Genomic DNA, 27,577 nt, shown 5'->3' on the forward strand with positions numbered 1-27,577 from the left:
TTGAATTAGGAGTGACTGAACACAGGCTTCGTTGGAAAAGGACAAAGGAGTGGGCTACAGGAAGGGGGGGTGGGGTTGGTGAGTGAGCCTTTCTCAGGTGCCATGCAGACGAAGTCTAGTTTGCCTGAACCCGGAGAGAACCGTCTCCGGATAGCCCTATCGTGCAGACGAACCCACTGTATCCGCACTCCAGGGTTTTTCCTGGGTCAAAATGGGTCTTCGGTGCTCCAAAAAAAAAAAGGCGCGCTACGCGCGCACAGCCTGTGTTACCGTCTCACCTTATTAGCAGACATCTATGGATTTTTTTTTTTACCATTTCATAAATAATGGAGGCTACGTATGCTTGAGGAAATCATTTTGCTTCCACTTTAGATTTATATAGATAGGCTAATTCATAGATTGACAATAGTCCAAGCCCCATGGTGCTATCATGTTAGGTTCAAAGATTATTAAGGTTTACCTCTTTACATATATATGCAAACTACTGAAATGTATATCAATAGAATCTAGAACTAACCAGTGGTCAGAAATGGAACACACAAATTATGAAATTCAAGTTTATCTATTATTACTATTAATTTTTATTATACAAACCTACATACAATTATTTTTGTTTTTATTATTAAAACTGTCCACAAATATGTTTAATAGTGTGTTTAACTTCTATTGGCGCACCAATGGAGGCTGCGTTGGAAATCGTTAATCAAACTTTTTGAGTGGAAATTTAATTTGCATTTGTACAGGTCTATTCGGGCACGTCGGGCTGGCCCTCGCAGCGGAAGGACAGTTTACAACCGCACCGGTTTATCAATGACAATATTAATATTATTATATTCGAGATGCAACACAAATCTATCCGCTCTCCTCAGAACGAGCTGAGCTTTCATTGATAAACCAATGCGGTTGTCTGCCTCTCCCGAGGCCCCGCGGTCTACTGGTACTCGTTCAAACGGGTAGACAAATCACATAATAGCCTACACCTGTGTAGGTCCTCAACATAGCAGATATTTTAATACATTGAAAGCCATGAATACTGAAAATGGAATGTTATGCTCAAAATCACCGCCGACTGATGAAGTCAGGATGCATACGCAAGTTGAGTAATTGAGTGATTGGCAGCTGGCCGCTCTGTCCCTTCGCGCACCTCACAGTTGCGTATTGATCAGACAAGACACGCTTATCAACTCGATTACTATTGATCAAAACAGAACGAGGGTTCGGCTGTAGCTTATACTTGAAACATACTATTGAGAACATATTCGCTGACATGCACTGCACGCGTGATGAATTGTGGCTTAATGGTGTTTTGAGCCCTCACCGTCGACTTCAAGGCGGCAGCGGCCTGGAAGGCGCTCCTAGCTTGCCACTTTAGAGAAGACGTTGGTTTGAATTTGAGCAAGCAGCTAGCTAGCAGTTGTGTACACTTGGTTAAAAATGTAATTACGGTAGATTCATGCTAGCATTGCGCTAAATAATTAGACAGCTAACATGAATTAGTGGTGCTAACATAAAGTCAGTTATTGTATATGGCATTAATATTATTCTAAAACACCTTCACTAGTTGTTTTAACCAGATTTGTAAGCAGGTTGAAAACAACATTTTTGAAGTAAAGTGCCTTGGTTTAAAACAGCTAAAAGCTAGCTACATTAAGTCAGGGGTTCTCAAACTTTTTGGGGCCAGGGACCCCTCAAAGGGTAGAACATTTTCTGAGGACCCCCTCATAATCACATCCCAAATTAAACCATATAGGCTTATAGCTATTTGTAATGTTTTATGCTTTTGGACTCTTTTACTCTAAAATCATATAGTACTAATATTCAGTGGTGTATAAAGTACCCAAAAGCCATACTTGAGTAAAAGTAAAGATACCTTCCTGGAAAATGACTCAAGTAAAAGTAAAAGTAACCTTTTAGAATACTACTTGAGTAAAAGTCTTAAAGTATCTGATCTTTACTGTACTTAAGTATCAAAAGTAATTTTCTGATATTAAATGTACTTAAGTATTGAAAGTAAAAGTACAAGTAAATGCTGTTAATAAAAAAGCAAAGGGTCAGAATTTTGAGAATTATGAAGTTTATTCCGACTAGAATGAGCATACTTATAAACTGGGCCTTATTTGAACACAATTTTAACACAATAGGCAATACTAAAGCAGCACCGAAAGTAACAACCCAGTCATTACTTGAAACTGAAAAATGTTTTGTTCATCTTCAAACAAAACGTCCCAAAAAAACATTATGAATTTTTTTCATTTGAATCTTTGTAAAATCTTGTGAATGGGCTCCTGAGTATCCCAAGGTATGCATAAGGCACAACCTGAGAGCAATAACCTGGCGATCTGATACAAAGCCATAGCATTACATCAGGATCATCAGTTTTACAAGCAAGTTATCTGTAGTGACTGTGAAATACTTTCAGCAACATGCACACACATCCCTTGAACAATAACGTTACTAGCAGCTATTTTGCTCCACACTGCTACGTTACTGTAGTGTAGATTGACACCATCCTAGCTAACTAGCTAGATACTTCGCCAAAGATGGAATAAAGAATAAGAATAAATAATCTTTGTAGGTTATTAGCTAGCTTGAAATATTATATACAGATCTTACCCAGCGGTGAAAGAGCATGACTAGTCTACAAGGTTGTGCTGGTGGCATTTAATGAAGAGGTCGTGGGGTTTCTAATTTTTTGATTGAGACCTGTGTGCTTTTGCTTCGATTATTGTTGTGTCCCCTTCGTTGTTGATCTTAATGTTTTGGATATATCCTTCCACTGCATATTGCAGTCCATTTTGCCTTGATCTGGAGCAGTGGCGATTTTAGCCTGACATTTCTGGTGGGACAATTTTGTATGACTTCATGTCACCGTCAAAAAACTAGAGGTAGCTGATTATTATAAGCAGTAGACCAGTAAGATATGTTATGGGCTGCATTTTGAGTGCCAGCAGGGAGCAGAAATCCTATTTCAAATACATTTCAAATGCTTCAGCGCACAGCGCAACACAAAGATGTTGCCTATAATACAGCATTAAAGTAAAATGATTGCAACAAAGTAAAAATATTAGACAGACACATAGCTCAAATAACTTGACTAATTTATTAAGCTTGTGGCACACGTGTGGCATACAATATGAAGCGAAAGGCACAACTTAAACAAATAACAGCAACAAAACATGCTGCTAAATGAACAAAACTTTGTAAAAAGACGATGTCCTTGCAGATTGCATTGATACATCCATCAGCTCCAAAAAAAAAAAAGGTTTGACTCACCAATGCAGATCACTTAAATAGGAAGTTGGCGCGGTGGTTCTTTGCTTGAGCAAACCTCTCGATGACTTTGCTGTTAAAATCCACCAGTCCATGAACAAACGGGTTTTCAATGGAAAGCATGGGGAGGACGTTCAGTCTCTGCTGTCCCATCGTGTTTCTTGTGAATGGCTTAATCCTTTTGTGTGGCCCTAAACGTTTAATTTCTAATTTATCTTCCAACGACAATGTACTAAATTGCACCCTCAACAACTAGTCTACATTATTCATTGTAGGCTGAATTAAAACACTTCCCAAATACTTCGAAAACTAGCGATAGCTACCTAGCAGTAACGTTACTGGCATTGATCTGTCTGATTTTGATCTGACTGTATGTTTTTTCTCTCTTATTCACGGGGTACAGGTCTCGCGGTTTTCGCATTATTCCAATCTAGTTGCCAGGCAGATTTCGTGGGGCACATCTGAAAGTGCCCCACCGCTCTAACTTTGGCCTGTGTGGTTCACGCTCATTGGTGTTTCCATGGTAACGGTCAATAACGCATTAATGTTCGCTAGGACAACTGATTCGCCAAACCTGCTTGCAGTCTGTGTTCTACCACAGTCCCCGACGTTGGTCTCGTCACTCTCATGATTATTTTTTTTTCTAAAGATGATTTGATTTTGTAACGAGTAACGAAGGTTTCAGGGGAAATGTATCGGAGTAAAAGTATCCGTTTGCTTTGCTAAATGTAGCGAAGTAAAAGTAAAAGTAAACAGAAATATAAGTAGTAAAGTAAAGTACAGATATCCAAAAAAACGACTTAAGTATTTCTACTTCGTTACTATACAACACTGCTAATATTACAAGAGTTTTAGATAATCATTGTATTACATTCGGCATTACTTGACAGTATGTAGGATAGATTTGTAAATTATTTTTTGGAAAATGTGCTGAGAAGCTAAATAATGTTTACCTTACATAAAAACCAAATATTGATGGAATACATTTTTGTATCAAAGCAGATTGTAGGGTTTTCCAATACAACTCAGATTGTAGGGTTTTCCAACGGAGATGATTCTGAAGATTTATTTTTAACAAAGACATTAACAAACATGAAATATCCCCCTAATGTTATCAAAAACTGGTATCCCAGACTGACACTCCGTGCGTGTGTGTGTGTGTCATCAATGAGAAGGGTGTTCCTGTCTCTCAGCACATAGTTTGTCCAGTGCAGTTTATTTACCCGGTCTTGTTGTCACTGAACGATGGCAACCTTTGGAAACCAGAAATCTGCAGTTGTTTTATGGCTGATGTGATGAGCACTTGTCTGTATTAGCGTTGTCACGAACACTTAACAAATGGCATTTATAGTATTAGCCTCCAGCAAGATACTAATGGAAACAACATGGTGACATCACTGCATTGATTATACACGTATAGCGTTTTCTTTCTAGAGGTTAATTTTGACAATGAACTGGGCTACGTTCTTGCAGCCAAATTGAAAGCTAGATCAACGTTTTAAACGAGAATAGCTACATGCAATAGGGCTAACCTATCTTTAAAAAAGGGCCTTCTGCAACGATAAACACGACCTGTACTGATGGAAGATGAAATGCATCACTTGCAGATTATGGCAGTTAACATTACTAGCGTGAAAAGTGCGGTTTAGTTACGTTAACCACACTGCATTATGATCATTGTACTACGCATAGTCAAAATTCTGTGATGGGGAAAATCGCTTGTCGCTAAACTAGGCTAAGGCTACTCGTGTTAGGCTGTATGTGGGTGACCTTGTGGGTGTTCATGTTTTTAATCACATTTGCTAACCTGTCGTTCTTTGAACTCTCTGAAAAGTTCGGGGTGTCTGTCTGAGAGGTCCTTAGCCATATTTTACGTGTTACCTCCCTTTGCCTGAGTGGCTTTGAAGCATGTTTTACAGACGGGTCTCTGTGTGTCGATGGGCTTTCCTTCACAGTCTGCTTCGTATCCGAAGTAATTCCAGATCTCACTTATTTTTTTAAAACAAGCCGAGGACGGTCGGCCAGAGCTCCTGCACATGAGGCCATGTCTCCCCTGAGATCACTCGCTGTGAGTGAAGGCTGTCTGTTGCATGGGTGAGAGTTGGGCAGCCCCGCCCTTGCAGTCAATGCGTGCAGGCAGCCTGACAGGGAGCGGAACAGTGAGTGCGCTCTGATTGCGTGCTATTTTAATGAAGTAACTATACTTACACCTTTCAAAACTTGTCTAGTATCGGTACAGCGTGTAACATTAGTCTACATGTTTTGTATACTGTATTGCAATACATTTTTTTATTTTTTTATTAAAAAAAAACTTTGGAAGCCAGACTTGTTTGAGAACCGCTGCATTGTTGCTTGCTCAAATCTCAAATTCAAACCAACGTCTTCTCTAAACTGGCAAGCTTGGAGAAGCCTCTGTTCAATGATTGGCTCAGGGGGTGGGAGGCGGGATGCGCCTTCCAGGCAGCTGCTGCCTTGAAGTCGACGGTGAGGGCTCAAAACACCATTAAGTTCAATTGCGCCATGAATGACAGCTTTTTTCTTTTTTTTTCACAGACTTTTTTTTTGCCTTAGGCGCTCGGGATTTGTTGTAGGCGCTTGGGAAAACGGCTTAGGCGCGCGCGCCCAAATTTTCTCTATGCAGGAAAAACCCTGCACTCGTCGCGGGTTGGTGTTCGTATGCACGCCATCCGCAAACCTAATCGGATTGCCCCACGTGATCGCATCACGTGATTGCATGCAACCTTAGGCTGAACCCTTATTAATCAGAATCAGAATCAGAATCAGGTTTTATTGGCCAAGTAAGTTTGCACAAACAAGGAATTTGACTTGGTAAAGTGACTCTCAGTGTGCTTACACAAAATATACAACACAATACAATACAATACAATACAATACAAACAAACAAACAGTGCAACAGTGCAATGGACTAAGGAGTTTAAGAAAGTATGTACAAGGCGGAATGGCTATATACAGTAGCTGTGAAATGTTGCACAACAGTAGTGCAAGAAGAAGTGGAGAGAGCGAGAAGTGCAGGGATAAATATATAAATATAAATATATATGCTACAGTGGGTTAGTTGTTCAGTAGTGAGACGGCGAGGGGGAAGAAACTGTTTTTGTGTCTGGAGGTTTTGGCGAACAGTGATCTGTAGCGTCTACCAGAGGGGAGGAGTTTGAATAATTTGTGTCCGGGGTGTGAGGGGTCTGCAGTGATTTTTCCTGCCCGTTTCCTGACTCTGGAGGTGTACAGGTCTTGGATGGTGGGCAGGTTGGCACCGATGATCTTTTCTGCAGACCTGACTGTCCGTTGGAGTCTGTTCTTGTCCAGTTTGGTGGCCGATCCAAACCAGACAGTGATTGAAGTGCACAGAACAGACTCTATGACTGCGGTGTAGAACATGATCAGCAGAGCCTGAGGCAGTTTGTACTTCCTAAGCTGGCGCAGGAAGTACATCCTCTGCTGGGCCTTCTTGATGATGGTGTTGATGTTGGGTTCCCACTTCAGATTCCGGGAGATTGTGGATCCCAGAAACCTGAAGGATTCCACAGCCAACACAGTACTGTTGTGTATGATGAGGGGGGGCAGCGCTGGGGGGCTCCTCCTGAAGTCCACTGTCATCTCCACGGTTTTAAGCGTGTTCAGCTCTAGGTTGTTGCGACCGCACCACAGGACCAGCTGTTCAACTTCCCGCCTATATGCAGACTCATCATCATCACGGATGAGGCCGATGACTGATGTGTCGTCTGCAAATTTTAGGAGTTTAACAGATGGGTCTCCTGAGGTGCAGTCGTTTGTGTAGAGGGAGAAGAGCAGTGGGGAGAGCACGCATCCCTGAGGTGCACCAGTGCTGACTGACCGGGTGCTGGATGTTGTTTCACCCAGCCTCACCTGCTGCTTCCTGTCTATCAGGAAGTTTGTGATCCACTGACAGGTGGAGGCAGGCACAGTGAGCTGGGTGAGTTTGATGAGGAGGACTTCTGGAATGATGGTGTTGAACGCCGAGCTGAAGTCCACGAACAGCATCCTTGCATAGGTCCCTGGGGAGTCGAGGTGTTGCAGGATGTAGTGCAGCCCCATGTTGACTGCATCATCCACTGACCTGTTTGCTCTGTAGGCAAACTGCAGAGGGTCCAGCAGGGGGCCTGTGATGCCCTTCAGATGGGTCAATACCAGTCTCTCAAAGGATTTCATGACCACAGACGTCAGGGCGACGGGCCTGTAGTCATTCAGCCCTGTGATTGAGGATTTCTTGGGAACCGGGATGATGGTGGAGCGTTTGAAGCAGGAGGGGACTTCACACAGCTCCAGAGATCTGTTGAAGATCCGTGTGAAGATGGGGGCCAGCTGATCAGCGCAGGCTTTCAGGCAGGAGGGTGACACACCTTCTGGGCCTGCTGCCTTCCTTGTCTTCTGTCTCTGAAAGAGCTGGTACACATCCTCTTCACAGACCGTCAATGCCGGTGGGGAGTCAGGGGAGGTGATAACAGGGGGTGGAGATGATTGTGTGAAGTCTGAGTTGGAGCGGGTGAGGGGTGTGAATGTGGGGTGATCAAACCTGCAGTAAAACACATTCAGGTCGTCAGCCAGTTGAGGGTTCTCCATGGGGTTGGGGGAGGATTTCCTGTAGTTGGTCATGTCCTGCAGGCCTCTCCACACTGACGCAGGGTCGTTAGCTGAAAACCTGTTTTTCAGCTTTTCAGAGTAGCTTCTCTTTGCTACTCTGATCTCCTTAGTCAATGTGTTTCTGGCCTGGTTGTACAGGATCCTGTCCCCACTCATGAAGGCCTCCTCTTTGGCTTGACGAAGCTGCTTGAGCTTTGCTGTGAACCACGGTTTATTGTTTTTAAAGATGCAGTACGTTTTGGTGGGTACACACATGTCTTCACAGAAACTAATGTATGACGTCACAGTGTCAGTGAGTTCGTCTAGTGATGTAGATGCAGCCTCAAAAACACTCCAGTCAGTGCAGTCAAAGCAGGCCATTAACCCCACTGCTTCACTTCATAACAGCAACAACATAGACTAAATGTATGACGTGGCTCCTTTTTGTGACTTAAACTTTTCTACTGTGCTTAGTTGTTTGTATTGGGATAGTGTGCTAATGGTAATTCGTTTTATACTATAATTGAAGATTCAGTCTTAGGTTTGATCAGTCAGGATTCAGGTTTATTCTTGTACAATGGTGGCCAACCACTGTGAGACAGAGACTTGAAGATCCACCCTTCCTCTCAGAGCTTCACCTCAGCATATCTGACTTATTCCTTCAGGGATCTGCTCTTAAAAAGCTGAGTTTAGGGGTGTTACCGTCTATTCAAATAAGCCATGGGTGCAGGGCTCTTTGTGTCGACCTGGGGGGGAAGGTGAGAGTCTAATATCACACCTCACTCCCCAGGTCAGCCCAAGGTATATTCACCCAGGAATGTTTACATGCTAGTTAAATCCAAATAAAAGTAACAATTATAACTAGGTATAAGATCATTGAATTATTGACTATGGCATAGTCTTATTAACTATACTGGTCCCTTCAGTGCTGCTCTACCTACATGTAGATAGTTTTTCGTGGTCTTACTTAGCCAGTTGGACGTAATTTTTGAGACCAGCCAGAACAACGGACACCACCGGCATTATTTAATAACTGAATGGTTTGCCATGGCGCAGGGAGTGAGGCAGCCTGTCATAGCAGCTTAAAAAAATGTATAAAAAATCTTCCCATTACCTTGCTGCTATTACACGTGAATTTCCCTAATGACATTAACAAGCCACACAGCCAATCTATCACTGTTCAATCTATTTGCATCAGACAATTTTACGAAACCGGGTTTTAAAAGTGTCAGCAATAGACTATATGAGCAAATCTGACGTGAAAAGATTTGTATTATAGACGGAAGTTTCAAAACGGTCTGTAATAAAGATGAATGTTACGTTAGCTTTAGTCCTGTCAGACAACGATAGTGATAGCTACTAGCTAGCGTTAACATTACTTCAGAGGTACAGTATGTGAAGGACAAAGCCCTCAACAATAGCCTACATTTGTCAGACATGAAAATCCCTCACCTTTCGGCGAAATGCGCCGTTTTGGGGGGGGGGGGGGGTGTATTCATATTCAGTTAACTGCGAACAGGTGCGCGTGCCCCGTTGTGGTCCGCGACGGCCACAAGTAAATTATTGCAACATTTCTAACATACAACTCAGAACGAAGAGAACACAGTCAGTAGAAGCCTAATCTATAAAATAGTAGCCTAATCTATTAAATAGTAGCCTAATCTATTAAGAAGGTCATGGATCAGTGGTTTAAGACAGGGACAATTTAAATTAAATGAGAATGCCTCTGACATAGACAAGAAGAAGGGTCACTCCCGCTGCGGAGCTGCATTCAAACAGCATTTTTTTTCTCCTGCTGCGGAGACAGCAAGATGATAACTTTATTCTGTGTTGTGTGACGTTGGATTAGGACAACTCATAATTATGAAAAGTTGACTACTAGGATGGCTATATTAATGCCAGTCGGCTAGCCTACGGTTGGTAGTGAATTACTTCGGTCGCGTGGTCGGTATGCGCATCGTTGTGTTTATTGTTTAGTGATACATTGGCGTGTCTGAGTATGTGATGGGAGTATGAGGCTGTGAGCGAACTATAGTTTGTAACTTAACCAAGTCACGCATTGAAAAAGTTTGAGAAACACTGCTGTAAATTTTAGACCCAGTGACAGGCTGGCATGAAATGGCTTGCATAATACTTAGTACGGAGGCCATAATAATTTTTGACTCATGGCTGAAGTTAAGTTTCTCCAGCTCTCCCCAGGTTGGCAAAAAAAGCATCTCAAAATGCATCAGATTGATGCTTTAAAATATGCAATATTTAAATTTTTCTTACGGGGAGCATGCCCCCAGACCTCCCGAGAGGGGTAATATCCTTCTCACCTTTTTCACCCCTGACCCGTTTTCATGCCTGATTTGTTGTTAGTAATAAAACCATGACATTGGAAGCAAATAAAGAGTAAACCAGGGAACATCTAGGATCCACACCACTTGCATTGTGGTCTCTCGTGCTCAAGCTCAGCATCTCCATAAAGCACAGGCATTTAAACAACTCAGACGTCAGATGTCATGTTGCACATTGCTTTGTTGCACTGTTCTAAACTCTTTATTATCAATAACAAATATAATTATTTTCGCTTAACCTACAGTCTGCTCTGACCACTGATTTTATACACCACCATAATGTGTTACTGTGCAGATTAAATGTAGGCTATGCGGCTAGGCTAAACGTTGCTAGTTGGAGCTCGACTACTGTCATATGTCACTGTATTAGCATGCTCCTGTCTTCTTCTCCGTTTTCTTCAGTTGTCTGTAGCACCGTTAAAGCGCCACCAACAGGCGTGGGGGATGTACTACAGCGGATTCAATCGGATTCGCTGGGTTCATGTGCACGCAATTTGAAAAGTGGATACGTGTGAAAAATGAAACCGGGTTCAGGCAAACTAGACTTCATGTGCATGGGGCCTCACTCTCTTAGCACCCCATTGGGTCAGATCTCGGACTAAAATATTGAACTGGATAATGATTGAACAGGTCCAGGGCAATGGTAGTTATAATATACAATATACAATAACCTGAAGCTGTTTTCCATGTTGTTATGTTTTCAATTTTGATATATATATACAGTGGGGAAAATAAGTATTTGAACCCCTGCCGATTTCGCAAGTTTGGCCACTTGCAAAGAAATGTGTGATCTATAATTGTAATGGTAGGTGTATTTTAACAGTGAGAAATAGAATATCAACAAACAAATCCAGAAAACTGCATTTTATAACATTTATGACTTTATTTGTATTTGATGCAGAAAATAAGTATTTGAACCCCGAAGCAAACAGCAAGAATTCTGGCTCCCAATGACCAGTTATGTGCCCAAGAAGCACACAGATTAGTCCTCATTAGGCCTAACAAGATACACCTGATCTCAACTGGTGACGTGTATAAAAGAAACCTGTCCAAAGAATCATACTTCACACCTTCAACCTCACCACCATGGGCAAGACCAAAGAGTTGACCAAGGACGTCAGAGATAAGATTGTAGACCTGCACAAGGCTGGAATGGGTTACAAAACCATCTGCAAGCAGCTTGGTGAGAAGCAGACAACTATTGGTGCGATTATTCGTTAATGGAAGCAACACCAAACAACTGTCAATCGCTCTAGATCTGGGGCTCCATGCTAGATATCCCCTCGTGCGGTATCGGTGATCATCCGAAAGGTGCAGAATAACCCCAGAACTACACAGGGGGAGCTTGTGAATGATCTCAAGGCAGCTGGGACCACAGTCACCAAGAAAACCATTGGCAACACACTACGCCGTAATGGTTTGAAGTACTGCAGCACTCGCAAGGCTCAAGGAAGCACATGTACAGGGCCGTCTGAAGTTTGCCAATGAACACTTAAATGATTCTAAGGAGGATTGGGAGACAGGATGTAGTCAGATGAGACCAAAATCAAGCTCTTTGGCATCAACTCGACTTGCCGCGTTTGGAGGGGGAAGAATGCTGAATATGACACCATCCCCACCGTCAAGCATGGAGGTGGAAACATTATACTTTGGGGCTGTTTCTCTGCCAAGGGTACAGGACGACTCCACTGCATCGAGGGGACTATGGATGGGGCCATGTAACGTGGAATATTGGGCTTGAACCTCATTCCCTCATTCCCTCCCATTGAAAATGCAACCTTAAGGATTTGGAGAGGATCTGCAAAGAGGAGTGGACCAAAATCCCTCCTGAGATGTGTTTAAACCTGGTGACCAACTACAAGAAAAGTCTGACGTCTGTGCTTGCCAACAAGGGTTATTCCACCAAGTACTAAGTCATGTTTTGCTAGGGGGTTCGAAATACTTATTTTCTGTATCAAATGCAAATTAAGTCATAAATGTTATAAAATGCAGTTTTCTGGATTTTTTTGTTGATATTCTGTTTCTCACTGTTAAAATACATCTACTATTACAATTATAGATCACACATTTCTTTGCAAGTGGTCAAACTTGCAAAATCGGCAGGGGTTCAAATACTTATTTTCCCCACTGTATATATATATATGTATATATAGTACAGTGCCCTCCGCAATTATTGGCACCCCTAGTGAAAATGAGCAAAACAGGCTATAAAAAATATGTCTTTGCTGTTTATCCTCTTGGTCTTTCACTCAAAATATTCACAAAAATCTTACCTTTTCATTGAAGTAAAACTATTGAAAGAAAAAAAAACTGTTGACATTAAATAAATATTTTCCCCCAAAACATGTGTGCCACAATTATTGGCACCCCTTAATTTAATGTTTTGTGCAGCCTCCCTTTGCCAAGATAACAGCTCTGAGTCTTCTCCTATAATGCGTGATGAGGTTGGTGAACACATGGCACAGGATCTGAGACCATTCCTACATGCAGTATCTCTCCAGATCCTTCAGATTCTGAGGTCAACGTTTCTAGACTCGGCTTCAGCTCATCCCACAGATTTTCTATTGGGTTTAGGTCGGGGGACTGTGATGGCCATGGCAAAACCTTTATTCTGCGGTCGGTGAACCATTTTTCTGTCTACGCCAAACCCACCTTTGATGTTTGTTGCCAAAAAGCTTTATTTTGGTCTCATCTGACCATATAACTCGGCCCCATTGAAAGTCTGACTTACATTTGGCAAACTGTAGGCTCTTTAGTTTGTAGTTGATTGACAGCAGAGGCTTTTTTCTGGCAACCCTCCAAAACAACTTGTGGTGATGTAGGTGGCGTCTGATGGTAGTTTTGGAGACTTTCTGACCCCAAGACTCATCTCACCTCTACAATTCTCCAGCTGTGATCCTTGGAGATTCTTTTTCCAGTCGAACCAGCCTCCTCACGGTGCGTGGGGTCAATGTACACACACGTCCTCTTCCAGGCTGATTCTTAACATCTCCTGTCGCTTTAAACTTCTTAATTATTTCCATGATAGTGGAAATGGGTATTTTCAACTCTTTAGAGATTTTCTTGTGTCCATTTCTTGATTTGTGCCGCTCCACAACTTTCCGTTGCACATCGTCACTGTGTTCTTGGGTCTTTCCCATAGTGATGAATGACTAATGGAATTTGGCCTGTGTCACCTCATATTTGTTCGCCAGTGGAACAGGAAGTCATGGTTGACCTCTTAAGAGTTCCTTATCAAACAGGTGAACTTAAAAATGTAAAACATGACTGGAAATATACTTCAGTTAGATTTTAATTATAAGATTTTTCTAGGGGTGCCAATAATTGTGGCACACATGTTTTGGGGAAAAATATTTAATGTCAACAGTTTTTTTTTCTTTCAATAATTTTACTTCAATGAAAAGGTAAGATTTTTGTGAATATTTTGAGTGAAAGACCAAGAGGATAAACAGCAAAGACATTTTTTTATAGCCTGTTTTGCTCATATTCACTAGGGGTGCCAATAATTTAGGAGGGCACTGTATATATACACACACACACACACACATATGTGTGTTTGTGTGTGTGTGTGTGTGTGTGTGCGCGTGTTTGTGTGTGTGTCCACACATGTGTATGCGTGCAGCAGAGTTCTAATTCTACTTCTCCTCCGCAGAGCTGTCTTTGGTTCGCAGAGACCGGGCAAAGTTCCTGCCGTCTGGGTATTACTACCAGGGTGCTTGGAGACCTTTAGCTGGAATCCCAATACAACAGTTCAATGACTCCTCCGCCATTACCCAGTGTCTTCAAGGGAAACTGTTTTACATGTATGGAGACTCTACTGTTCGACAGTGGTTTGAGTACCTCAACGCCTTTGTTCCAGGTCAGCACTAATCTGCATAATGCTGACAAATGTTTTTCCCATCATCATATTTTCAAATTCAGCAATGCATTTTGATATTGCATGCACACGTTCACTTTGTCTAACTAACTTGTCAAAAGTAATTTTTGACTCACTTTTGTGCCTTCTCCATGTAATCTCTCTCTCTCTCTCTCTCTCTCTCTGTCCCTCCACCTACAGAACTGAAGGAGATCAACCTCCACAGCCCAAAGAACATGGGGCCCTTCATGGCTGTAGACAGCGTCCACAACATCCTGCTGAAGTACCGCTGCCACGGCCCGCCCATCCGCTTACCCGTCTCCTCCAGCGAGCTACGCTACGTGGCCAACGAGCTTGACGGCCTGCCAGGAGGCCATGACACCATTGTGGCTCTGAGCATCTGGTCGCACTTCAGCACATTCCCCGTAGAGGTGTACCTGCGGCGACTGCGCCATATCCGCCGCGCCTTAGCCCGCCTTCTGGACCGGGCGCCAGGCACGCTGGTGGTGGTGCGCACGGCTAATCCGCAGAAGCTGGACCCAGAGGTCAGCCTGTACAACAGCGACTGGTTCTCTGTGCAGCTGGACTCTGTACTGAGGGCCATGTTCCGCAGCCTGCGGGGGGTGGTGCTGCTGGACGCGTGGGACATGACTCTGGCGCACCCCACCCAGCCCCACCTTCTGCACCCTCCCCAGGACATTGTAAAGAACATGATCGATATCATCATGTCCCACATTTGTCCAGCCAAACAGGAGAAGAAGAAGAGCTAGCCAGCAGATGGAGGGGTGGGGGGTAGAGGACGGAGGGAGAGAAAAGAGTTGAAGTAGTGACATTTTGGCATGAGAATACTACGGAGCCCTTAAAATCATAAAAGGTCATATTTGTTTTTATTTTGTGTGCACAAGTTATTATCTTGTGGAAACAAGTTACTTATCAAGATGCTTACCTTGTTCCCACAAATTATAATTATCTTTTCCGCACAAGATAATTGTGTAATATCACCTTGCAGGACTTTAGGCGCTCCGTAGAATACACATCTTGATCCAGGTTGCTGAGATTTTGGTGCCAAGATTTTACAGGTTTTCCTTGAGTTTCCATTTCCACCCAGCTGGAGAAGAGCGCTGCTGCACTACCCTGTCCTGAATCATCAGCCCAACTGTGAGTCCTGGGATGCAATAGATGACGATAACCCTCTGTGAAGATGGGTTGAGAACTCAAAGAACTCCAAATGGTTCCCACCTACTTTTAACACAGATTCATTCACAGCCAGTTGAACAATCCCCCGCAGTGTGTCCGCGGTACTCAGACACATCGCGCAGAGCAATGTTTGATTGCTGCAGTGTCACAAAACAAAGCAGGAAAACAATATTCCACGGTAAATGACCTGACCTGGTCGGGGAATTTTCATCCTTCTGCTACTGCTGTTCCAAATAACTGATGTTGTTAATTAAACTGACGGTGTTTAGTCCTGAGTTGTGATATGGTGTTGGAAGACGAATGGACTGGTAGACTTAAAACAGTGTTGCAATTCTAGAGACATTGTGAGATATTTTTCAGTGTCACTTTGCTTTTACAAGCAAGGCAAACAAAAACATCTGTAAATGTTGAGTACACAAATAATACGACAATACGTATAGGCATTAAGGAGTGTTTGTCCAAAACTAGCAAGCTAACACCCAACAACATTTTGCACAGAACTTGGTTTTATAGTGTTAGTCAGGAAAAGACATGAAGCATCATGCATAGCATTATGCAGGATACAGGCACATGTGGGCGTTCTGAAAATAGCACATACCACAAAGGATTAGGCTCTACCAATGTAATCTGTGCACAATTCCTTCTGTACGATGTTTGCTTGTACTACCAACGAACCACTGATATTATGTTTTTATTATGCCATTTGGCTACTTGTAAATGTAGCTTACTGTATGCCATGTTTTTTCACGTCATAGAGATAAGCCATTGTGTAAAGGGGCTATTTACCAGCCTAATTGCTGCCCCCTGCAGGTTACCTTATTTGGACAGCATTACCTGGGCACTGAATCAAGTCACACGCAGACAAAGGTTTAGGGAAAAGCAAGGACTTTTATTTCTCTTTATATTATATTTTCTAAAAGCACCCTGGTAAGAGAGCAGTGGCCAAAACACGCATCACATCCATGTAAAGTGCCAAGTGCGGATTAATAAATAGATAAATAACATGAATATAGGCCTATTCACAGGGACAGATGGATATATAAATTAGCAATAAATACACAGCAAATTCATGTGTTTCAGATGGGCAAAGTACAATCAGATAAAATACGTTAAATTCATCCCAATCATAAGGTCAGTGATAAAATACACATCAAGAGCCAGAAGGCATCCACAGCAACCCATAAGCACAGCAAGCCAAGGCTATCCCCTCCTATTCCTCTGTAATACAGACAAAGCACTTTGCACAAAATATGAGCTTGCTTTTCTTTCTGCTCACACGTGCACACGCACTTACACACACACAAAAACCCGCCGGGGAACCCAATTCCCCGGAAAACAACAAGACATTGGGTGCACCAGAATAATACCTGATACGCTGGCCTCCTCTCCGCGACCGCCAGACGTGGGGTATATCGAAAGTACACAGACCAGTGATCGCAACACGCAACGGGCTGGACCCCGCCCCCCATCGCACTCAAACCACCTGCTTACAATTGCAACAGACTGCTTATTTTTACTTACCTGCTCCGTGCGCTTAGCATGAACCCTGGAAGAACAATGTAAAACTATATTCAAATAAAGTGAACTATTATGCATCATGAAGAATTTGTAAATGTTCGTGTGCCTATCTGTAAAGATGTAAGAGAAGTTCCAATGCAGAACAGACCAATGTCAACTTAGCAAGGAAAGTCCTTCTGAGGCTAAGGGAGCTGAAGACGAAATGCATTCCACTAAACAAGAACGTTTACTCTTTTATAAACGAATATGAATTCCCAACTGGAAATACTACAGTTGCGCAGCGGAGGGGTCTTGGTTCGTCCTGAAGGGATTTATTATCCCGCTTATTATACGTTTACTTGACAAAACAATAGAAAAAATTCCTCTAAAATACCTATTTTTAATGATTTTGTTGCCATTTCGTAACTTCCACTAAGAAAAAAATAGTTATTCAAGCAAATAGAACTTTAAAGTGTCAGGTTTAGCGTATAAGCCATTACTTGCTGACTTACAACGACTTTCCGTTACGTTAACCCTCCTATTACTTTCAAATTTACTAACACCTTTTATCCTTGGGTTCAATTTTACCCCAGCAATTTAAACCTCCAAAAAATGTATTATAATAAAAAATTGTACCCAAGTTTATCAGGTACTTTATGTTTGTTTGTTGACTACCTAAATAGCCCTTTAAATAAAACAGCCCCCCCACCCACCCCCCTTATACATCCAGAATACCTGTTACGCGACTATGGAGAAATAAGCAGATCACCATAAAATCTCACTGATTGACCTAAAATAGGAAAGAGATATCGTTTTGGTGTTTTTATGGCTTCATATTATTTTTAAGTACATATTGTTGTTATCTATAACATTCGGAATGAAAAACGATTAATGTTACCAAGAATAGTAACAATGTGTGTAAAATGTTGATATTTCTTATATATTTTATACAATTAAAACAGCCTGGAGTCAAATTGACCCCAAAGAACACCTATGCGTACAGCATGTGTACAGGACATTGAAAACATATCTTCATTTTTATTTTATGTTTACCCAGTTGTCCCCATTAAATTAGGAAAAGTCATTAAATATCGAGAAAAAAAAATTATGTCAATAATTTATTTAGAGACGTTAAACATTGAATGGGGTCATATTGACCTCAAACATAAGAGAAGGGTTAAATGACCGGACTATTTGGTGAATGATATGAAAGATGTGAATTAGAAGCACAAAACCCGTTGCCAATGACAGTGGTCATTAATCAATAAACAACTTACTAACCTTGACTGTTCGGTCATGTGGGGAAATATTAAACTGAGGCTTTGGCGTATCAACTTCGCGATAAGTTGATACCCAAAGCCTCGGTTTGATATTTCAGGTCATGACCGAACGGTCGAGGTCATGGCCGGATTAACCGTATGGGCAACTGGGCAACTGCCCAGGGGCACCAAGACTCCAGGGGCACCAAGCAACCGATGTATTTTTTATTAAAAAAAAAATATATGTTTCATTCTGACCCCACATTAGCACAATTTGACGTTCCAAACACCATGCACAAACTCAGCGAAAGAGGGACCAACAGAACGAGCAGCAATTTAGCGGTAATGCAAAACGACAGTTAAAAGAGTGTAGAAATGCGGCCACTTTAAAAAAAAAAAAAATGCGCTTGCTAAGGTTTGAACAGTGTAAATCTGTGTTTTTCAGAAGGCAAAGTGTGTGTGTGCTGTCTGCTCCAAATGGTTCTGAAATGATAGTTCGTTAGTAGACTCACTGCGCTTGCAAAGGTTTGAACAGTGTACGTGTGTGTCACTAAATGCATAACCTCGCCGATGTTTTTGAAAGCCGTCATCACTTCTTGTTAGCTATTTAAGTTTTGGAAAGCTTTGTGAACTGCAATGCTTATTTGCGGTGTTGTGAGTTTAATGATAACTGAATCCAACTAACGTTGGATTGCTTTTTGTAATGTCAGATTTCATTGTTTGGTGTGCTATAATTGCAATGAAGATTGATAATGATAACTATACTATGCATTGTTAAGAAAGTGCTATTAATGTCGCCATATACTGGTTGAAAGACGTAGGCTACTTGGCAGGCTTCTGCCTTGTTTTTGGGCGAGTTCGATTAAATAAATAAAGCTTGATTTGTTTTGTAGCCTACATGTGCTCATGTTCTCATTTTCTGTGTAGATTATAGCAGATTTAAGTCTGTATATCCTACTTAGATACCAAAAGTAAAAGTATAAACTCTCTTATGATTTAGACGAATAATATACCTGTTGAGATTAGTAATGATATTTCATTATGGTCAACAAAAGATAAAACAATAGTTCTGCGCTGTATTAAGTTATGATTTCTAATAACATAAGTTCACATTAAACATAATTTACAGCATATGCATTAATTACTTTGGCAAGTTTGCTGTGATATAAGCGGGATAATGGACTGGGAGCAAGTGAGTTATGGACAATAACCGCACTTCAGGGGGGTAAACGGTAGCATCCCCCTGTCGAACGGTTATTTTCTTATAACTGACTTGCTCCCAGTGCATTATTCCTTACATAGGTTACATCAATGTATGGAAAATGTAGTGGAGCAGTATTAAGCAAAAAGTATGTATAAAAAAACAATCAAGTAAAGTACAGATACTCAGAAATAATACTTGAGTACAGTAAGAAAGTATTTCTACTCAAGGACCAATACACCCCGGTGGATAGGTATGGTTTGTGTTCTGCGGGGTGGGGGTAGGTGGGCACCAGAGAGTCACTGTTGCCCAGGGGCACCATGAAGTCTTAATACGGCCATGGTCGAGGTTAGTAGGCTAATTTGTTTATTATATGTAGGGTGACCATAGTTGAGTTTGTGAAAAAGAGGACACTTCAGCGGCGGCGTTGGATGGGAAGTGTAAGCAGAAAGGGCAAACACTGTGAGAAAAACAACAAGCGACCCTGAAAACACGCCTATTCAAATAAACGAAAGTTTTTGGAACATTCTTAACAGCCGTATAATACACTGATTTAACCGCACAAGATGGAAGGAAACCTGTCCAAATATGCCCTCATCTTCCTCGTCCTTGCGCTGTCAGGAGTCATCTTCCTCTTGCAGAACATTCACACTCTGGAGGTCAGTAATGTTACTGTTACTCATAAAACTGAACTTGTTACTTGTTACTCTTCCAGCTCCAGAGCAGCATCAGTTCCGTCTTCAAGCCCTCTGGACCCTTCCTGCCTCGCAGCTACTGTCCCAACCTGGGCCAGGAGGCGTCCCGAGTGGAGGCCCATGAGGAGCGCTACCTCCTGGAGTCCATTTCTTGGCCTGCGCTGGGGGTGCCGGTCCGCCAGAGCAGCGACCCGGCTCGCAGTTATTTTGTGATCCAGCCGCCCACCAACATCTCGGGCCAAGCCACGTGGCGGGTGGGCGGCAAGCTGGAAGTGCTGGTCCACATACAGAACTTCCTGGGCCAGCCCAAGAGGTATGGCGGGGACTTCCTGCTGGCCCGGATTCGTTCCCCAGAGATTGGTGCCGGTGCATCGGGCCGGGTCGTGGACCGGCAGGATGGCCTGTACGCGGTGGAGCTCCCGCTGCTGTGGGCGGGGGCCGCGCAGGTGGAGGTGAAGCTGGTGCACTCAAGCGAGGCGGTGGCCGTGCTGCGGCGCTTGAGGGAGGAGCGGCCGGACCGCGTTTTCTTTAAGAGCCTCTTCCGCTCCGGCTTCCTGTCCGAGACCACCGTCTGCAACCTGTGCCTGCCCACCGGACCCCGTCAGCCGGCACTGTGCAACTACACAGATCCGCACACAGGTGAGCCCTGGTACTGCTACAAACCCAGGATGCTGGACTGCGACACGCGCATCAACCATGCCAAAGGGGGACTACAAGAAACACCTGCTCACCCCCACAGAGTCAATGCTGTTCTTGAGGTATGGGCATATATGGGTACCTCCATCCTCCACTCTTTATTCTGAGCTGAGTCTTACAGTCAGACCTTTGGTTTCAGTGTATGAACCAAACTAGAAATATTATTCTGTCTGCCACAAATTCATTGTTACAATAGGTCACTGACTAATGCGCTTGTTAATATTGTGAAGCAGAAATAAAAGCACTGTCTAATCACTATCCGACATGTTCAAATTATGGCAGTAAAACTGGGTGATGGGACAATCCATATAACAATCCAGCCATCAGCTGATTTTGAGTACATTAATATGTGATGAATTAATGTGAAACTCGATATAGTCTTATTTTACTAAGGATATCAACCTTCTGTACTTTGGCCATTAGTGCCAATATTAGATAAGTGCATCTAGTGGACAGTTCTGAGGAACAAAGATAAATACTGAGTGACTTTTATTTGCCAGTGTCACCTTTGGCTAACCAATGCGCAGTCTATTCACCACTGTGGGACAGGGACCTGGGGGAAAGATAAGATGATTTTCTCTCATCTTTTGTCACAGCTCTACCATCAAAGCTCCAGTCCAAGCCCTCGGAATGGACAACATAACTATTTTGCCCGCAGTGAAAGGTAAGAGAAAGAGCAATCTCTATTAAAAGGAACAAAGTAACAATTTAGTTGAAGGTGTGACCGAACACAGGCTTCGTTGGAAAAGGAAAAAGGAGTGGGATACAGGAAGGGAGGGTGTGTGGTGGGGTTGGTGAGTGAGCCTTTCTCACTCTCTCTGCTTCACCCCATTGGGTCAGATCTCGGACTAAAATATTGAACTGGATTATGATTGAACAGGTCCAGGGCAATGGTAGTTATAATATACAATAACCTGAAGATGTTTTTTGTTAGGTTTTCAATGTTGAAGTATATATATATATATATATGTGTGTGTGTGTGTGTGTGTGTGTGTGTGTGTGTGTGTGTGTGTGTGTGTGTTTTAATAATGGTATTCAAAGTGTAGTAATCTGTGGCTTTGGTGTATTTTATAAATACATCTGTGTGCGTGTGTGTGTGCGCATGTTTGTGTGTGTCCACACATGTGCATGCATGCAGCAGAGTTCTAATTCTACTTCTCCTCCGCAGAGCTGTCTTTGGTTTGCAGAGACCAGGCAAAGTTCCTGCCGTCTGGGTATTACTACCAGGGTTCTTGGAGACCTTTAGCTGGAATCCCAATACAACAGTTCAATGACTCCTCCGCCATTACCCAGTGTCTTCACGGAAAATTGTTTTACATGTATGGAGACTCTACGGTTCGACAGTGGTTTGAGTACCTCAACGCCTTTGTTCCAGGTCAGCACTGATCTGCATAAGGCTGAAGTGTGTTTTTCCTGTCATCATATTTTCAAATTCAGCAATGCATTTTTAAATTGCATGCACACGTTCACTTTGCCTAACTCGTCTCACTTTTGTTACTTCTCCATGTAATCTCTCTCTATCTGTCTCTCTCTCTGCCTTTGTCCATCTTTTTGGTCTCTCTCTCTCTGTCCCTAAACCTACAGAACTGAAGGAATTCAACCTCCACAGCCCAAAGAACGTGGGGCCCTTTATGGCTGTAGACAGCGTCCACAACATCCTGCTGAAGTACCGCTGCCACGGCCCGCCCATCCGCTTCTCCACCGTCTCCTCCAGCGAGCTGCGCTATGTGGCCAACGAGCTTGACGGCTTGCCAGGCGGCCATGACACCATTGTGGCTCTGAGCATCTGATCGCACTTCAGTACATTCCCCGTAGAGGACTGCGCCATATCCGCCGCGCCTTAGCCCGCCTTCTGGACCAGGCGCCAGGCACGCTGGTGGTGGTGCGCAGGGCCAACCCGCAGAAGCTGGACCCGGACTACAGCCTGTACAACAGCGACTGGTTCTCCGTGCAGCTGGACTCTGTACTGAGGGCCATGTTCCGCAGCCTGCGGGGGGTGGTGCTGCTGGACGCGTGGGACATGACTCTGGCGCACCCCACCCAGCCCCACCTTCTGCACCCTCCCCCAGACATTGTGAAGAACATGATCGATCTCATCCTGTCCCACATTTGTCCAGCCAAACAGGAGCCCTTAAAATCACGTAAGATCATATTTATTTAATCTTGTGTGCACAACTTATTATCTTGTGGAAACAAGTTACTTATCAAGATGCTTACCTTGTTACCACAAATTATAATTGTGTTATGCGCACAAGATAACAACTTGTTCCCACAAGATAATAACTTTAGCGCACAAGATAATTGTGTAATGCGCACAAGATAGAAAATATCACCTTGCGTGACTTTAGGCGTTCCGTAGAATACACATCTTGATACAGGTTGCTGAGATTTTGGTGCCTAGATTTTACAGGTTTTCCTTGAGTTTCCATTTCCACCCAGCTTGAGAAGAGCGCTGCTGCACTACCCTGTCCTGAATCATCAGCCCAACTGTGAGCCCTGGGATGCAATAGATGACGATAACCCTATTGAAGATGGGTTGAGAACTCAAAGAACTCCAAATGGTTCCCACCTATACACAGATTAATTCACAGTCAGTTGAACATGTCTGACCCTGTTGGACTAGAAAGAATGGGGGGGGGGGGGGAACAATACTCAGGAAGACAATTTTCCACGATAAATGACCTGACCTGGTCAAGGAATTTTCATCCATTCAGTTAATTAAACTGATGGTGTTTAGTCCTGAGTTGTGATATGGTGTTGGAAGACGAATGGACTGGTAGACTTAAAACAGTGTTGCAATTCTAGAGACTTTTACAAGCAAGGCAAACAAATACACCTGTAAATGTTGAGTACACAATTAAAACGACAATACTTATAGGCATTATGGAGTGTTTGTCCAAAACTAGCAAGCTAACACCCAACAGCCTCACCTTGCAAACACCAACAGCAGAACAACTCCAGGCACACAGCTTGTAAGCCGTCTGTTCCCACCTGATCACAAGTGTAGCAGCCTCCTGTCTGGACTGGTCATTCAACAGAATCAACAAAGTTACTCATAAACTATGTAGTGGGTACAGTTTTAGTTTGGACCACAGTCATGGAACACAGGCTTAGCAGAGGTGGTGAGAACATGAGGTTTATGAACTTTAATCTTCATTCAGAGGAGTGAACGCAGAACTGAGTTTCGCTTCCTTTGATGCAGCATGTTTTCTGAGTAAATGGAAACACCTTGCCGATGATGACTGCCCGTGTAGGCGGGGTGAAAATCAATGATATAAATCTAGGTCGCCAAGGATGTGAAATCACATTTGTTTGCGACTAACGCGCTGAAGTCCAGCAATTGCTGATATGGTATGTTGTATAAGATGTCATCTGTGTTCACTATATTCACTGTAGCGGAGGTTTAACGAAAGTTTGCATTTGTCGGTCTATTGTACACCTATGTATAAATGTATTAATTTCAGTTGCAGGGTCCAATCAATTAGCTGCTGAAAAATGAGTGATCCTGTCAGAGAAGGAAGGAAAAAGAAAAAGTAAGTGGAAACACCTTTGGTATATGTCCAGGTGATCATCTCTGGCTTTAGTAATGTAGTTTTAGGACCAGTTTGGATATAATAGTATACAGTATTCTACATAAAGCATGTTGGGAGTGCTGTAAAGTAATATGTTGAGTAGATCATGCCGTATCATGTTATGACATGTACATCCTGGGTGTGGTAGATGGCAATACAAAGGTGGAGTACCTAACACTTATTAGTTAATCATCTTCTGAAAGTCAATAATTAAATAAAAATGTTGAACTACACATTACTGAACTACATAAAAATACATTAACTTACTAATTTGTATACACTGGTGCTAAATTTAGACACTTGTGGAAACTATGTGACATGGTATGATATGGTAAATTCGTATGTCTTGTACTTTTCGTGTTCTGCCCAGCCATACTGGCATTTTTGGCAAGTGTTTGAAGGTGGACTGGTTAACCCTCCTATTATGTTTGGGGTCAATTTGACCCCATTCAATGTTTAATGTCTCTAAATAAATGATTGACATAATTTATTTATTTATTTATTTACTTTTACTTTTATTAGAACAAGTTCCTTGACAGTGAGTCTCACACATCATGTCATACAATATTATATATAATTATAATACCATATCAAAATAACAATATATAATACAAGTGTATACCAAATAAAAAGAAAACACAAATGACAGAAGGGTTATCCCAATGAATTCACAGTTTCATATTCAATCCAGCTTGTCCAGTCAAATGTCAACCGAATGATCATTTTAACCAATACATTGTAACAGGTGTCCATCTTGCTAAGTAAATGTCCATCCGGAGTCGTAGGCTTGCAGTTAAACTTTCCATACAATTCACAGCCTGGAGCCTCTGAGCCCACGGTAGGTAGGTGGGGCCTGAGCCAGTTTACTGTGATCATTTTGTGGGCTGTTAACATCATAACTCTGATTATATACAGTATACAGTGCCCTCCACAATTATTGGCACCCCTAGTGAATATGAGCAAAACAGGCTATAAAAAAATATGTCTTTGCTGTTTATCCTCTTGGTCTTTCACTCAAAATATTCACAAAAATCTTACCTTTTCATCGAAGTAAAATTATTGAAAGAAAAAAAAAAACTGTTGACATTAAATAAATATTTTTCCCCAAAACATGTGTGCCACAATTATTGGCACCCCTAGAAAAATCTTATAATTAAAATCTAACTGAAGTATATTTCCAGTCATGTTTTACATTTTTAAGTTCACCTGTTTGATAAGGAACTCTTAAGAATAGAATATATTTATTTGTCATTGCACAATTACAACGAAATTTGAGGTAGCAGCTCTCAGACACAAAAACAATAAAAATATAGATTGAACATATATATATACATATTTACACTATAAAAACACAAGACATATAACACAACAGAGAGACAAATACAGGTCAGTTTTGTGCATTGTTAAGTGCTATGATGGCTCTGGGATAGAAGCTGTTTCTCAGCCTGTCTGTTTTTGCTATGATGGTCCTAAAGCGTCTCCCTGAGGGCAACAGTTCAAATAGGTGGTAACCAGGGTGTGTTGAGTCTCTGAGGATACTGTGGGCTTTTCTGAGGCAGCGTGTTTTATAAATGTCCTCAAGAGGTGGAAGAGAGCAGCCAATTACTTTTTGCGCTGTGTTAATGACCCTCTGGAGTACCTTTCTTTCTGCTGCCGTGCAGCTGGCAAACCACAGCGAGATGCCATAGCTTAGCACTGACTCTACAGAGCAGCGGTAAAAGGAGACTAACAGTTTCTTTTTTAATTTGTTCTTCCTGAGTAACCTCAGGAAATACAGCCTCTGTTGTGCCTTTTTCAGCAGTGCAATGGTGTTTCTGGTCCAGGAAAGGTCCTCCTCGATGTGAGTGCCCAGGAAGCTGAAGTCTGATACCCTCTCCACTCTCTCCCCATTGATGGCAATAGGCTGCATGTCCGATTTTTTCCTCCTATAGTCGACTATCAGCTCTTTTGTCTTGGAGGTGTTGAGGACAAGATTGTTCAAGGTGCACCATGTCGACAGCCTTTGCACCTCCTCCCTGTATGCAGTCTCATCTCCTCCTGAGATGAGCCCCACCACGGTTGTATCATCTGCAAACTTAATGATGGCATTGCTCGGGTGGGTGGGGGTGCAGTCATGGGTATAGATGGTGTAGAGTAGGGGGCTCAACACGCAGCCCTGCGGGGAGCCGATGCTGATGCTGAGAGCTGAGGAGAGATGGGATCCTACTCCAACCCTCTGGGAGCGGTCTGTCAGGAAATTTCTGATCCAGTAGCAGATTTGCTGTGAGAGCCCTAAGTCCATCAGTTTGGTGACCAGTCTGCTTGGTATGATCGTGTTGAAAGCAGAGCTGAAGTCTATGAAGAGCAGCCTGGCGTAATTCCCTCTCTGTTCCACGTGTGTAAGTGTGGTGTGGAGAGCCGTGGCAATAGCATCTTCTGTAGCCCTGTTTGCTCTGTATGCAAACTGGTGGGAGTCAAAAGTGGGTGGCAGGCTTGTTGTGATGTGACTCCGGACCAGTTTCTCAAAACACTTCATGATGATAGGTGTCAGTGCCACTGGTTGGTAGTCGTTAGGGGTGCTGGCAGTGGTCTTTTTTGGTAGAGGAATGATTGTGGAGGACTTCAGGCAGGGTGGAATCAAGCACTGGGATAGGGACTGGTTGAATATGTTGGTGAACACACCAGCCAGTTGGTCTGCACAGTCCCTCAGCACCCTCCCAGTCACACCGTCTGGTCCAGCAGCTTTTCTTGGGTTCACTGCCCGCAGAACACGCCTTACCTCCTGTGCCTGCACTGTGAGGGTGTGGCTACAGGGGTCTAGTGGAAGTGGCGTGGTCACATCCGGTGTATCAACTTCAAAGCGTGTGAAGAAGCAGTTTAGCCCCTCAGCCAGCGAGTCATCACCGTCGGCTGCAGTTAGGTTGCTGGACCTGTAGTTGGTGATGTGTTGGACCCCTTGCCACACCTGCCGTATGTTGTTGCTGCTGAAGTGGTCCTCAATCCTCCTCTTGTATGCTGTCTTGGCCTCCCTGATGCCCCTCCTCAGGTTGGCTCTGGCAGTCCTGTACTGTGCCTCATCCCCAGACCTGAAGGCGCCGCTCCTCTCCTTCAACAGCACTTTGACTTCTTTTGTCATCCAGGGCTTCTGGTTAGGATTGTGGCATCATGAGAGGCTTTACCACTAAGCTGGGTGTAGGGCAGTGCGTAATTAACAGGACAGAGCAGGCAAAAGTGCTTTCAAACGAGGATCAGGTTTATTCACCAACACAAAGGCTTTCAGGAAGCAAACATAAAAGTTCTTCAAAGGCAAAAACATAGGCTTCATAAAGTTGCTCCTCACTTACATCCCACCCACTGTAGTTGCAGCTTAAAGTTCCTCCGTCCAGGTCCTTCCCGGCTTGGGGCTAGCCTTCC

The 27,577-nt window shown here is 43.0% G+C and overlaps 1 protein-coding gene and 1 pseudogene across 1 annotated transcript; both read left to right on the top strand.

The window, feature by feature from the left end:
- LOC105901062 overlaps positions 1-15,006 on the top strand; it is a 47,562-nt pseudogene extending 32,556 nt beyond the window's left edge.
- A 4,781-nt stretch (positions 15,007-19,787) lies between these two features.
- Positions 19,788-22,887, top strand: LOC116222903 (NXPE family member 3-like). The gene is given in 6 exon segments (XM_031578020.2): positions 19,788-19,880; positions 19,937-20,674; positions 21,209-21,276; positions 21,800-21,987; positions 22,197-22,427; positions 22,430-22,887. Coding segments are annotated over 6 exon segments (1,662 nt in total). The 3' UTR covers positions 22,774-22,887.
- Positions 22,888-27,577: the final 4,690 nt, after the last annotated feature.

Source organism: Clupea harengus, chromosome 2 (genome assembly GCF_900700415.2).
Source record: "Clupea harengus chromosome 2, Ch_v2.0.2, whole genome shotgun sequence".
Classification (NCBI taxonomy): Eukaryota; Metazoa; Chordata; class Actinopteri; order Clupeiformes; family Clupeidae; genus Clupea; species Clupea harengus.